A 14,068-nucleotide genomic window follows, 5' to 3' on the forward strand; every position below is an offset into this window, starting at 1 on the left:
CTAGGCAGTGAGTGGCTCACCTGTCCAAGGCAGGGGTCAGGTGGTACTCTTTGGTGACTGACAAGATGGCTTTGATCAGATTGTCTGTGGACAGAGGAGGGAGTTCCTGTTAGAGGGTCACTTAAGTTTCCATAAAAATGTTTGCTGATAATCCTACTTGAAGGCACAAGTTCTTGGGGCTAGAGTGAAGGTGGAAGTGGGGAGAGGGAGCTCTGGACACAAGGTCAGGCTGGGCCACTGCCCTAATTTTCTCCCTAAAAAAGGAGATGAAGGCAGGAAAACAGGCAGGCATATCTCTGCCGGGAGCCAGGCCCTCATGCTGGGATGCACGTTCTTTCCCAGGGCTGCTTCACCTTCCCTGGGAGACCCATCTGGTTTTCTGAGGCTCTGTAGTCAGGCCCCAGGACATGCACCCCCAGGCCACAGCCTTGGCTGGAAGCTGAAGCGTATGTCTTCCCCGAAACAGGAGTACCTGATCAGAGCTAGAGGCCTTGTGCTTACCTGTGTCCTCACCAAGCAGACACCAGGAAACAAATGAGGAGACAACCAATGCCTGAACAGCTCACCCTGGCAGACCACCTGTCTCATTTTCTGATACTGCCTTCCCCTCACTTCCCCCTTTTACATCGCTAATTTCTAATGCTGCTCTTGCCAGCATCTGCCCACCTGCACTGCACTCAGGCTGCTCTCAGCAAGGACGCCCGTGACCTCTGTGCTCTCAGATCTTGTGCCCTATTCAGATCTCATCTTCTTGGCCTCTCTCTGCTTTGGCAATAATGACTGTTCTCCTTTCAAACTCTGGCATAATGAGAGCATTATATTATACTATATAATGTTTAATAGGGGAATTGGCTTTGGAGTCAAATCCTGTGACCTTATATAAATCACTTTCTTTGAGCTTTAGTTTCCTCATCTCTAAAACAAAGATGGTAATTCCTACTTTGTAGAATTGTTAGGAAGATAAAAGATAATGAACATAAATACCTAATGATAAAGTAAATTGGTACCACCACAATGGAGAACATCTTAATAATATCAAATAATAATGTAGATGTGCATACACTAAGAGCCTACAACTATACTCTTAGGGGTATGGCATTGAAAAACTCACACAGTTGTTCAAGCAGACTTGTACAAGAATGTTCACTGCAGAATTGTTTGTAATGGCAAAACGTTGGAGGCAACCTAAATGTCTACCAAAGGAAAACAGATAAAATGTGGTTCACAGAATACTATACAGCAGTTAAAAAAAAGTCAGTGACCTAGACAGAGCTATATGTACCAATACAGATAAATCTCAAAATCATAAGCAAAAAAAAAAAAAAATCAGCTACACACACACATATGTACATACAATGACAATATTTATAAAATTTAAGAACATGAAAAAGCAACACCATATTTTTAAGGGATATATAAATATGTAGTAAAAACATATAAACAAGGCAGAGGAGTGCTAACAGCAAAACCAGGATAAGGGCCTCCTGGGGAAGGAGGATGGAGTGGGAAGGGCTACACATAGGCTTTAATCGTATCTCCTGTTTTATTTCTTAAGCTGAGTGGAAGGTACATGAGTGCTAATTATATTATTCTTTATACTTTTTTGTATGCCTGAAATATTTCATGTAAAGAAAGGATGCCTTCAAAATTAAAAACAAACACAATTTTTAAAAGGAGGGGCAGAGACACTGTCCAATGCGGCTGAGAGGTCAAGTTAGGGACTGAGAAGTATCCTTTGGACTTCATGGGGTCACTGACAGTGTCACTGGATCGGGGCTGGGGAGTTGAGATGTTCTATAGGGGTAAATGGTGAGAAGGATGAGGCAGTAGGCACAGCTAACCTTTCCAGAAGCTGGCTGACAATGGGGAAGGAAACAAACCTTTAAGTGCCTTCAGATACACCTTATGGTGGGCTTCAGGGATGGCTACAGATTCCCTCCTTTTCCCACCTCCAATTTCACCTCTAAGGAAAAGCATATTGCTACTAATTGACCAAGGTCAAGGACATGAATTGGGCTTTGTTTTCCAGGAGGAGAACCTCAGCAGAAAGGGCACATGCTACTAGGTGCTCTCCTCCTGCTGGTTGATGGGCTCCACATTGGACTTTCCTGGCCCTGGTAGCTGAATGATCAGAGTCTCCAGAGGGGATCAGAGAAAAGAGTGGGCTGCTTGGCTACCTGCGCCCAGGGAAAAGGAGTTCTTCACGTGGTTCAATCCAACCCATTAGATTTGTCCTTGGAAGTTTGAGGTCAAAGCTCCGTTTCACAGTGTTTTGCTGGCCACAACCTTCTTTACAGGGAGGGGTGGGCAGGCTGAGCAGAGGAGTCAGGTATTCTTGAGTCTCCTGGCCAAATAACATCACCCCTTTAACAGTTATTTTATTTAATTCTGACTACAACCTTACACAATAGTATTATTCTCATCTTTTTTTTTTTTTTTTGAGACAGAGTCTTACTCTGTTGCCTGGGCTGGAGTGCAGTGGCATCATCATAGCTCACTACAATCTTTAACTCCTGGGCTCAAGTGATCCTCCTGCCTCAGCCTCCCAAGTAGCTGGCACTATAGGTGTGCACTACCACGCCGGCTATTTTTTTCTATTTTTAGTAGAGATAGGGTCTTGCTCTTGCTCAGGCTGGTCTCAAATCCTGACCTCAAGCGATCCTCCCACCTTGGCCTCCCAGAGTGCTAGGATTACAGGTGTGACCCATGGCGCCTGGCCTCTCTCCATTTAACTGATGAAGAAACTAAACCACAGGTAAGTGAAATAAGGTCACAGCTAGTAAAGAGGCAGTATGGGAATCTGATCCCTCTATGTCTGACTCTAAAGCCCAAATTCTTTTCTCATCTCTAAAACAAAGACAGTAATTCCTACTTTGCAGAATTGTTAGGAAGATAAAAGATAATGAACATAAATACCTAATGATAAAGTAAATTGGTACCACCACAATGGAGAACATCTTAATAATATCAAATAATAATGCAGATATGCACACACTAAGAGCCTACTCCTAGGGGTATGGCATTGCCATAAAATAGTGCAGGAACTTGACAATGAGGCAGAACTGTTAAACTATTAGAGATGGCAAAGTCTTCAGTGAGAAGGGAGCTGTGTGGGTGGATCCCTAAGGCATTGGAACGGGAGAGTTTCAGAGAGAGAAAGGTTAGCCTTGACCAAGATAAGAAAGGATTGGGGAGGATTGGGGGGAGACCAAGTTGAGGTGAGAAACATCGGGAGGTGCTGTCGGAGGAGCCTGGGGGTATTCCTGGGGGATGGCCTCATCCTACCTAGTGCTCTGGTGTTAGTGTCTTTGGCAGCCCATCTGTGATCTCACAGCTCTTGTACCACCCTCACCAGAGTCCTACTGTCCTGCACCCTGAGTATCTGTATCTCCACTAGACTGGAGTCAAATCTGTCTACTTCACTGTTGTATACCTACCCCTGGCCAAGTGGCGGGCTCTGAGTAAATATTCTACTAAAGAAGTAAGAAAAAAGGAAAAAAGGGAAAGAGGGAGAGAAGGAATTGTTGAGAGTGGAGGATGGGTAGATCCCCAGCACGGGGACTTCTAAGCATATAGCCCTGTCCTGAAGGATAGGGACACAGTCTGGGGGATGTGATGTTAATGTAGGTCAGGGTTCCCAACATACCTTGACCTTTGATCCCAAACGGCGGCACAAACTCCCGGATCCTAGCCCACTTGCGAAAGGAGTCATCCAGGAACATGGGTGCTGGCTTGGAGAACCTGGAATACAAAGGCTGTTGAGGATCACGGAACGCAACAGGCTGGAGTCCTGGTTGGCTCTTCTGTGCGTCGGTCCTGGCTATGGACCTCCTGGAACCTCTGACATTCCAGCATACCCTCCCTACCCCACCCAGCCTGTTCACTGGGTGGCTGGCTGAGGAGTTTCACAGATCTTGTTCAGTGGAGCCTGAGACTGAGGGAGCAGGCCTGGTCAGTCTTTATGTGGCCAGCTGTAGGAATGGAGAGAGATTTGCTCAGCAAGGATCAACGCTCAGAGCTGGAAGCTCTCTGCAAGTTTATCCAGGCATCCATCAAATAGTTACTGCTGCCCACACTGTTCCTGCAATTTGGGAACACGGAGATGAGACACTGTCCAGTTGAGCAGAAAAATATCCAAAAATACAGCCAGTGCAGGGAGATAATTTTGGAGAGAATGCTGGGAAGTGGACCACCCAGGGTGAGGAAGGAGAGTTCATGGTGAGAGGGCAAGGCAGGTTACAAGCTACAGGAGACAGAAATTTGGTAGGGAAGAGATAGAAAAAGCAGAGTGCTAAGAGGCAGGGCTGAGAAGGGAGGTTTCAGAGCAGTGAGATGTGAGTGCCTTTGTTGGAGGAGGGAAGAAGAGAGGGAAAGCTAAGTTCCTGTGGGGGTGGGAGAGGGATTGAACGTTGAAGGGGAAGGTTTAATTTTGGCCTGGAGGAGAGATGGGAGGGAAAAGGGGAGAGAAGGAGGGTGAAGTGATGCTGAGTTGGGGAGAAGGAAAAAGGCGAGTTTCAGTCTTTCTGGGCAGGGCAGGGGGCACACTTGGGGAGGAAGGGATGCAAAGGGAAGTGAGGCACAGAGGGAAAGCTACAGGAGGATTTAAGCTCTTCAGAGATGCTCAAAGAACACAACTTCACATGGAACCTGGCACCCTGGCTTGGGGACCCTTTTCAGGGCACTTGGCACCTCAAAAGATGGCCAGTACTTCTGTGTGCTCAGAGTTCTGCAGGCGCCTGCTTAGGACCTCTCTGGCCAAGAATGAGTGTGTGGAGGCCTAGGCCTCAGTGACTCTGTCTCTGTACTTCCAACTCAACCCCCATCAGCCCTCTGAACAACTGGAGGTGGCAGGAGAGGCCCTCCAAGCCCAGAAGCTGGAACTGCATCCATTTCTCATTCCCATCACCACCAACACCATCATTACCACCATTCCCAGGAGGAATAATATCAGTAATCACTCGGAGGCCTAACATTATTAGAGATTTTGACGTGAACTTGAAAGAAGCAGAAAACCTTCAATCCTGCTCCCTCCCCCATCATTCTTGCTAGGAAGATGTCAACACTTGGGAGCATTGAAAGGCCATTCCTGCCTAACGGCCTCCCTTTGGACTTCTGGGTCCCAGCAACTGAGGCAGCACACTTACTCTCTACAAAAAAAAGTAATGCATATTTTGTGTGCCTAGTATATAAAATCTAAGTAAATTAATATATTTGATGTTTTATTAGAGGCACTGAGGATCCTGGCCATGGTCTATGTGTTATATCGAAGGAAACAAGGTCCCTGGCTAAACCTGCATCAAGAACCTCTCCTTCTCTGTCAGACTGAGCTTATAAAATTTTTGTGAAGTTTCTCAGAGTCAAGCTGGGACAGGATTTTATCTGGTTCCCAATATGTACTGGATGTCATATGCTAATAAAATCTCCTAAGATCTAGCCAAATAATCTCAACATATTTTTTCCTTTTTCTCTCCCTCCCCCCTTTTTTTCAGATGGTTAGCAGTTCATTATACTAATTTTTACTTTTAAAAACACCTTGTTTTTTTGTGTAGCCTGTAATATGTGTTGATTTTAGAAAAGATACAGATAAACACACACAAAGTAAAAATATCCATAATCATGCTTGAGCCCAGGAGTTCGAGGTTACAGTGAGCCAGGTTGGCACCACTGTACTCCAGCCAAGGTAGTAGAGTGTGACCATGTCTCAAAAAAAAAAAAAAAAAAAAAATCCATAATGCAACAGTACGGAAACAACCTTATGGTATATATCCAACTGATTTTCCTTTTCCCATATTATTTTGTAGACTGCTGTGTGTAGACTCCCTTTCTCCTAATATACAGAGACTGGGTCAAACAACAAAACCCGTAAACTGCTGATAATGCAACATGAATTGGCCAAAAAAGTGAAATGTAAAAAGATGGACAAATGAAAATATGACCAAAAAAGCAGGAGTTGCCATATTATTAATGGCCAAAAAAAGTTCTTGGGACAGATCATGGCAAAAAGTATTAAATGGGCCTGATAAGAGTTTCTTAAAAATCTTTGCCTCTAGTGTGTAACCTATTCATTTCTTGCTTTTATGATCTGTTTTCAAACACTTCCCATTTCGTCTTCTTATTTTATGGGGCCTTCATGTTTTGGATGCTCTTTCTGTAGCTTCTCTTTCTATTCCCTGAAAGATCGAGCCAGCTTTTCTCTAACATTTCTTTCTGCTAGTTGAGTGTACCTCTTTGCAAAGAGCCCTTTCTCTATATATATATATAAAGTATATATATATTTAAACTTTTTATTATAGGAAATTTCACCTATACAAAAGTAGAGAAAACAGTACAGTGAACCCCTCTCCTCAAAGATCATGACCCAAGATTCAACAATTTTCAATTATGGTTAATTTTGCTTCCTTTATACCCCATCCACTTTCTGTATTTAATATTTTAAAAAATCTCAGAAATTATGCCATTTCATCCATATTTCAGCCTTAATTTTTAAAAGATAAGGACACCTTAAAAACATAACCACACCCAAATGAGTCCTCTTAAAAACATTATCATGCCTAAAAAATTAACCATAATTTCTTTTTTTTTTTTTTTTTTTTTTGAGACAGCCTCACTTTGTTGCCTGGGCTAGAGTGAGTGCTGTGGCGTCAGCCTAGCTCACAGCAACCTCAAATTCCTGGGCTCAAGCGATCCTTCCGCCTCAGCCTCCCGAGTCGCTGGGACTACAGGCATGCGCCACCATGCCCGGCTAATTTTTTCTATATATTTTTTTTAGTTGTCCGATTAATTTCTTTCTATTTTTAGTAGAGACGGGGTCTCACTCTTACTCAGGCTGGTCTCTAACTCCTGAGCTCAAACACTCCACCCGCCTCAGCCTCCCAGAGAGCTAGGATTACAGGCGTGAGCCACCGCGCCCGGCCCATAATTTCTTAATAGCAACAAACATCTGATCAGTTTTCAGATCTCTCCTACTGTCTTATTAATGTTTGTTATTCTTATTGTTATTTATTCTAATAGTTGGTTTGTTTAGGTAAGAATGGAAGGATGGTCCACACATTGTATTTGGCTGACTGCTATGTTTCTTTTAAATCTATAGATTTCCTCTTTTTTTCCCTTATAATTTGTTGCTAAAGAAAATGGGCTATTTGTCCTGTAGAGTGCCCCACATTCCATTTTTCCTGATTACACTCAGATATTGTTCAGTATGTTCCTCTGTCTCCTGCACTCTGTAAACTGGTGGTCAGATCTGGTTTACTCTTTGGGCAAGAAGACTTAATAACAGTCTTCCCGGGTGCCCTCGGAAGTACATATGCATGGGCAGTTCCCTGTGATGTTAAGATTGAACACTGGGTTCAAGCACTCTGGGCTGGAACTTACAAAGTTCCCAGCAGCTCTGCACAGAATGCTTGCAGCAGACATTAAGGATCACTGCCTAGATCCATTCTTTCTTTAGGAGATGCTAGAATACTTCTATAAACTTTCTGTCATCAACTCTTTGATTATCCCCAGGCACTGGTCATACAGAAAAAATGAGATAAATGGTTGATTTTCTCCCTATATTTACCAATTTTCAGAATAATGAGCTGATTCCTTAGCATCCTCCAAAGGTGATTAATGAAGCTTTTCTTCCCTTTTAATCATTAGGAATTCATACATTTTAACATATTTGATACATGTTACTCTATTGTAATCATTGTTCTTTCTGATGCACAGATTATCCCATCTTTGGCCAGTGGAGCCCTTTCAACCTGGCTCCTGAATCCTTTGGACATACCCTAGTAGTCTTTGATAATGTCTTGGTTTTCTTATATGAAAAGATGTTCCAGGCTTATCTTGCACATTTCTTTCATTTTTTTTTTTTTAAGAGACGAGGTCTTACTCTGTCTCCTAGGATGGAGTGGAGGTGGTGCAATCATAGTTCACTGTAGCCTGGAATTCCTGGGCTCAAGTGATTCTCCTGCCTCAGCCTCCCAAGTAGCTGGGACTACGGGTGTGAGCCAACGAACTTGGCTCTATCTTGTACATTTCTTGGTCCCACCTGGTCATTTCCCCAAGGTGCCCTTCTTCCTTTTAACTGGAAATGGTATTCAGAGACCACCATCTGGGTGGCTAGGGATGCTCATGTTGCTATGGGTTAGTGATCATTTCCAGGCCTTTTCAGGTGGACAAAACTAGGGAGTTCTTTTTTTTTTGAGACAGAGTCTTGCTCTGTTGCCCCAGGTAGAGAGTGCAGTGGCATCATCATGGCTCACTGCAACCTCAAACCCTGGCCTCAAGCTATCCTCCTGCCTCAGCCTTCCAAGTTAGCTGGGACTACAGGTGCACACCATCACGCGTGGCTAATTTTTCTATTTTTAGTAGAGATGGGGTCTTGCTCTTATTCAGGCTGGTCTCAAACTCTTGAGTTCAAGCGATCCTCCCACCTTGGCCTCCCAGAGTGTTGGGATTACAGGTGTGAGCCACTGGGCTGGCGGGTAATAATTTTTTTAAAGAAAAAAACATATCATGTATTTATACTGGTATTCCCAATTCAAATTTAAGATTGGAAGATTTGAAATTATCTTTTTTTTCTTTAACAGCTTTATTGATATAGAATTCACATAGCATAAAATCCATCTGTTTACTTACCTACTTTGATTTTATATTTGTATCTCTTTCTCTTAAGTTGACATCTTATTTCTACTGACGTTAATGTAATTACTTATTAATATTTGCTTTATACTAACATATACATATAGAAAATACATATAGTAGTTTCAGAATAACAATACCAGTATTATTACTAACAAACAATTTAAGGTTTCTTTGCTGTTCTTTTTGCCTTAGTGTGTACCCAACTAGAAGTACAGACAAATTATTTTGCTTTTGCCACTTGAAATAATTCTGCTCAGTTTAATTCATCAATGATACATAGTTAGGTTCATTTGTTTTATTTTGCTTTTGCTTTTTAGGGAGTGCTTTTGCTTCATTTAAATTTTATTTTGTTTTATGATGAGATAAAGCTTTGCATAGTTACACAATTAAATTCATAAAACAAAAATATATTTGCAAAAGTCTAGCTTTCATCTCTGTATCTGCCTCCTATTACTTCCATTTCCACACAGCATTCATTTTTATTAGTTTTTATTTTATTATGATATAAGCAAATACATATGTATGTGTACATATATATTCCTATTTCTTTTTTATTCACTAAAAATGTAAGGAACATACATACTCTTTTGCCTATTGATTTTTTTTTTTTTTTTTTTGAGACAGAGTCTCACTGTGTTGCCCAGGCTAGAGTGCCGTGGCGTCAGCCTAGCTCACAGCAACCTCAAACTCCTGGGCTCAAGCAATCCTTCTGCCTCAGCCTCCCGAGTAGCTGGGACTACAGGCATGTGCCACCATGCCCAGCTAATTTTTTCTATATATTTTTAGTTGTCCAATTAATTTCTTTCTATTTTTACTAGAGACGGGGTCTTGCTCTTGCTCAGGCTGGTTTCGAACTCCTGAGCTCAAACAATCTGCCCGTCTCGGCCTCTCAGAGTGCTAGGATTACAAGCGTGAGCCACCGCGCCCGGCTGCCTATTGATTTTTTTCCACTAAATAATATATCCTGGTGATCACTCCATTATAGTTACATACTCGATAATACTTCATTATGATTATGTACCGTACTTTATTCAATCAGTCCCCTGGGTTATTTCCAGGCTTTTGTAAAGTAGGTTCCACCAATAGTGGTTACAATGAATAACATCAGGCATATGTCTTTTCTATTTGCTAATGTATCTTCGGAATAGATTTCTAGAAGTGGGTTTGCTGGACCAAAGGGAGAATGTGTATCTGTAGTTTTGCTCCATATTGCCAAATTCTCCTCCACAGGGATTGTACGATTTCGCAACACCCACCAGCAATGTATGAAAGTGCTGTTTCCCAGACAGCCTCACCTGCAGAGTACGTTGTCAAACATTTCAATTTTGCCAGTCGATAGGAAAAAAATAGTATCTTATGTCATTTAAATTTGCATTTCTTTTATTATGAGTAGAATTAAGCATTGTTTCATATATGGAAGGGCCATCTGCAGTTCCTTTTCTGTAAATTTTATTCATATCTCTTGTCCATTTTTCTATAGGATATTGGTCTTTATTGTCTCTCTTTTTTAAAGTTCTTTATATATTAAATATATAAATCCTCTGAAACAGTTTATTTATTTACTTGAGTTATGATGTTTTCTTCTCTTGCTTTGTTTCCTTTTTCCATTTCATAATAGTTTGTGTTTATTAAATGTAGTCAAATTTATCAATCTTTTCCCTTATTGCTTCTGGATTTTGAGTTTAGGATAGTTTCTTTATTCCCAGGTTATAGAGAAATTCATCCATACTCTTTTCTAGTACTTGTGTGTTTTCATTTTTTACATTGAAATCTCTGATCCATTTTGGTTAGTATAAAGATTGGGTCCAATTTTTTCTGTTTCCATATGAGGAACAAAGTCTCTTTTATCTGTTTTAGGACTATTCTGTGGTTTTTTCTTCATTTTTCTTAGGAGATTTGCATGTTTATTTTTTCCTGGTTTTCCCTCCTTGATCATTGATTGTAGCTGCATGGATTCGAGGAAGCTCTCTATCATTCCCTCATTATAACTTGTGCTGAGCTCTACCCTCCTCCTCCTCCCCTTGGCCACATGCCTGCTTTCATGGTGGTGGAGATCAGATTTTGGGATGGGAACAAGGACCTGGTACACTCCACATTCTCTTGTTGCCCTAGAACTCCCAGAAAGGGCAGTGGTGGATCCTGGGAGTTGTAACAATCCTTGCCAGCTCCACAACTGTCCCCAGTCACTCCCTCATCTCAGTCACTCCCACAGCGCCACACCTTTACTGTCTACCTTCTCCGAGCTTTCAGCAAAGCTGTCACAGTCATTGACGATTTTAGCATCTGTCTTACATTCCATGCAGACCCAATTCTTGCTCAATATTTCCAGAAACTTCCACGTCCTAAACTCTGGCCTCTCAGATGACTTATTTCATCTCTACTCTGTGTCAGCTGCTCAGCTCCACAGCCACTTTCTGGAACTTTTCATCATTTTTTAAACATTAATCTCCAATATTCTCTGAATACGACTTCCCAACGTTTGACTTTCTCTTTCTCTCCTTTGCTTTCTTCACTCCTAAGCCCCTTGACTTCTAGTTACGCTCCTAGTCTATTCTCTCTAGGACTAGCTGGATCTCATCCAACTCTTCAGTCTCTCTCTTGCCAGGACCCTGGTTCCCTTGTCTTTTTGTCCCACTCGTTAGGCAAAACCCAACCAGAGATTAATCTAATCCTACACTTTTGTACCTTTTATGTTCAAGGTGCTGCAAGGGTGTGCGTGAACATACACACACACAGAGAACACACATACATACGTACTAACACGGACTGACACCATCACAAATTCATGAAAACCTGGGCCCTCAACTTTGCTCAGCAGCTATTCCAAACATGCTCTACTCTCCATAAACTCTATTCTTTCCCAGCTCTCTCTAAGCAGGGATCGCTTCTCTCACTTCACAGAGAAAACCAAGACCATCAGATAGGAACTCCCTCAGCTTCTTGCTTCCTTACTCATGAATCTCTCAGCCCCTTTTCCTGTCCTTCACTTTGGCCTCCTTACCTGTCCCTATGGCACCAAAGCTGATCTTTCCATCACACCCTGGATCCCATTCCTGTTTGTTTCTCCCTAAGCACAGAATCAGGCTCAGGTCTCTCCCATATGAAAAGAAAAAAAAAACAAACTCAACAAAGCTTCCTGGCCATGTACCCTAGTTAGCTACCAGCCTTTCTCTCTATCCCGTCATGGTAAAACTTCTAGAAAGAGCAGTGGATATTCTTTCTCCACGTTCCCATCTCCTTTTCACACCCCAACCTAATGCAATCTGGATTTTACTCCCTGAGACTACTGTTACCTGCTCTCAGTCACGCACTATCTGTAGCTCCCTGAATAGTCGTTCTTCACGCATTTACGCATGCGGTCTTTCTGCCTGAAATGGACGCCCCGCCCCTGCCCTATTTCCCAATCCCTTCCCTCTCTATTTGCCTGGAAAAATTCATTCTTATTCATTTCATTTAATCTATTTCCTCTGGAAAGTCTCCCTGATTGCCCCAGGCAGACCTGCATTCTTCCTCCACTGTTCCCCCTGCACTGTGTTCCGCCGCCCCTGTGCTGTGCAGTGGCTCGGCTTGGTGCCTGCAGAGGCCTTGGAAGCTGAGCCGGGGGCCATAAACAACAGGAAATGTGGGGGTGGGGTGATGCTGGAGGTGGTGTGTGTGTGTGTTTGTGTTAATTCTGCAGGTGGCCTGGGCAGAGCTTCATACTACACCTGGAACAGAATCCAGGGGCTTCTGGCCAGACCAGTGGGCCGGTTTGGGGGCCCGGCCAGGGTGGAGGACCATTCAGACTAGCGGGTAGGGGGTTATGGGATGCCTGACCTGCTTGCCCTGGCCTAGGGGGTAGAAGGGCAGGGTGGGGCAGGTTCCAGCAGACAGGCCCTAGCCTGCCAGCCCTGCCAGAGCCCCAGCAAGAGAGGTGGCCTCAGGATCAGGTTTCAACAGGGTGTGTATGAGTGCGTGAGAAGGAACAGGAGAAGGAGGAGATGAAAGTTTCACTGGGACCTGCCCATCTTTTTTCCCCAAAAAAGCCTCGTAGTTTGGGGACTTGGAGCCCTAGGACAGCATGTGATGAGGGGAGATCTGACACCTGTACCTCTGACAGCAAGGCTGGAACCCCAGGAGCCATGAGGATACCTTGCTCAAGGACCTACAGACTAAGCGAGGGCCATGACTAGCCAGAGGGGTCAGTCTGACCAGCCAGTGAGGGCAACCTTGGGCCCTCCTAAGGGATCCTCCAGCTCATTTAATGCTCAAGAATGTGGCCAAGGTGCAGTGTAGAAGGTGAATGTCCCCAACCCCGGCTCATTGACCTAAACCATTTTCTACAGCCCAGAACATCAAGCCTGTACCCAGAGACTGGCAGGAAAGCCGACCGGGTCTTATTAAGGAGTGGGGAGTAGCTGCGTGTGGGCCCCAGCAGATCCAGGGTAGCGCTTCCTCCCAGTTCCCACCAACCCAACTGAAAAAGGTGCCTCCAGATGTGGGTTTGCTGGGTTAGGGCAACAGAGAGCTCTACATCTGTGCCTGTTTGGTTGTGTGGCCAGCCTTCTAGCCACTTCTCTCAGCAACTGTAAGGAGTGCAAGCAGTGCAGGAGACAAAGAGAAGGCAGACCCGGCCGGGAATTCTTGGACCAGGGACCACAGCACATCAGTCCGGCAGAGTCAGCCAGAGGCCTGGGCCCCTCTAAACTGAGAATATCATCCAGTGGGGTAAAAGCCACACCTCACAGATCCACCTTCCTAGAATCTGCTCTGGGAGATGGTGGGATGGACATTACAGAGGGAGACAGGATTTCTAGAATCTACCTGCTCTTGCTTGGGATCTAGCTGCTGTGGCCCCACCATAAAGGGTCTTCCACTGTAAGACCTTGGTATATGTCCAACCAAGACGAACACTTTCTAAATGCCTTGTCAAACATACATCTTACTGTATTTCTCTTGCTGACCACCTAACAGATCCCATGGGAATTGAAGGAGAAAGGATGGTGAGTTTACAGAGCAGGTAGGCATCAGTCCTGAGAGGGGCAGCTCAGAGGTAAGAGACAAACAGCAGGTGGTGACCAACAAATACTATTCCAAGCAGGTGCAGGAAGCTCCTGCCTCCATATCCTACGTGGGCCTAGATGGAGCTGGAAAATGCAGCTCCACTCAACAACTGTTTGCCTACTCTGGGCTAGGCCCTGTGCCAAGTACTAGCTGGGAACCTAAAGGTGAATTAGCCCCGCACTTTCCTCAAGAAGCTAATGGCAGAGACAGGTAAATAAAAAGTCATAAGAAAACATGTCTCCACATCCTATATTTTGGAATAGCAAGAGGTACAAAGGTCATAGACCAACTTGGGGGTACAGGAAAGACTTCTTGAAGGAGATGATGACAAAACTGAGCTGAGCCTTGAAAGACAGATAAATGTGAGCCTGGTGGAGAATGCTGGGAAGGGCAGCAC

General features: G+C 43.8%; 1 protein-coding gene across 3 annotated transcripts in view; it reads right to left on the minus strand.

The window, feature by feature from the left end:
- ST3GAL3 (ST3 beta-galactoside alpha-2,3-sialyltransferase 3) overlaps positions 1 to 14,068 on the minus strand; it is a 181,960-nt gene that overhangs the window by 24,989 nt on the left and 142,903 nt on the right. For all 3 annotated transcript variants that reach the window (XM_012648979.1, XM_012648981.1, XM_012648980.1), the window contains 2 exons: positions 3,647 to 3,741; positions 21 to 84 (listed from right to left, as the gene is read on the minus strand). In XM_012648979.1, the coding sequence (XP_012504433.1) occupies positions 21 to 84; positions 3,647 to 3,741 (159 nt within the window). The remainder of the gene's footprint in view (positions 1 to 20; positions 85 to 3,646; positions 3,742 to 14,068) is intronic.

This window comes from Propithecus coquereli, unplaced genomic scaffold (assembly GCF_000956105.1).
Source record: "Propithecus coquereli isolate 6110/MARCELLA unplaced genomic scaffold, Pcoq_1.0 Scaffold299, whole genome shotgun sequence".
Classification (NCBI taxonomy): domain Eukaryota; kingdom Metazoa; phylum Chordata; class Mammalia; order Primates; family Indriidae; genus Propithecus; species Propithecus coquereli.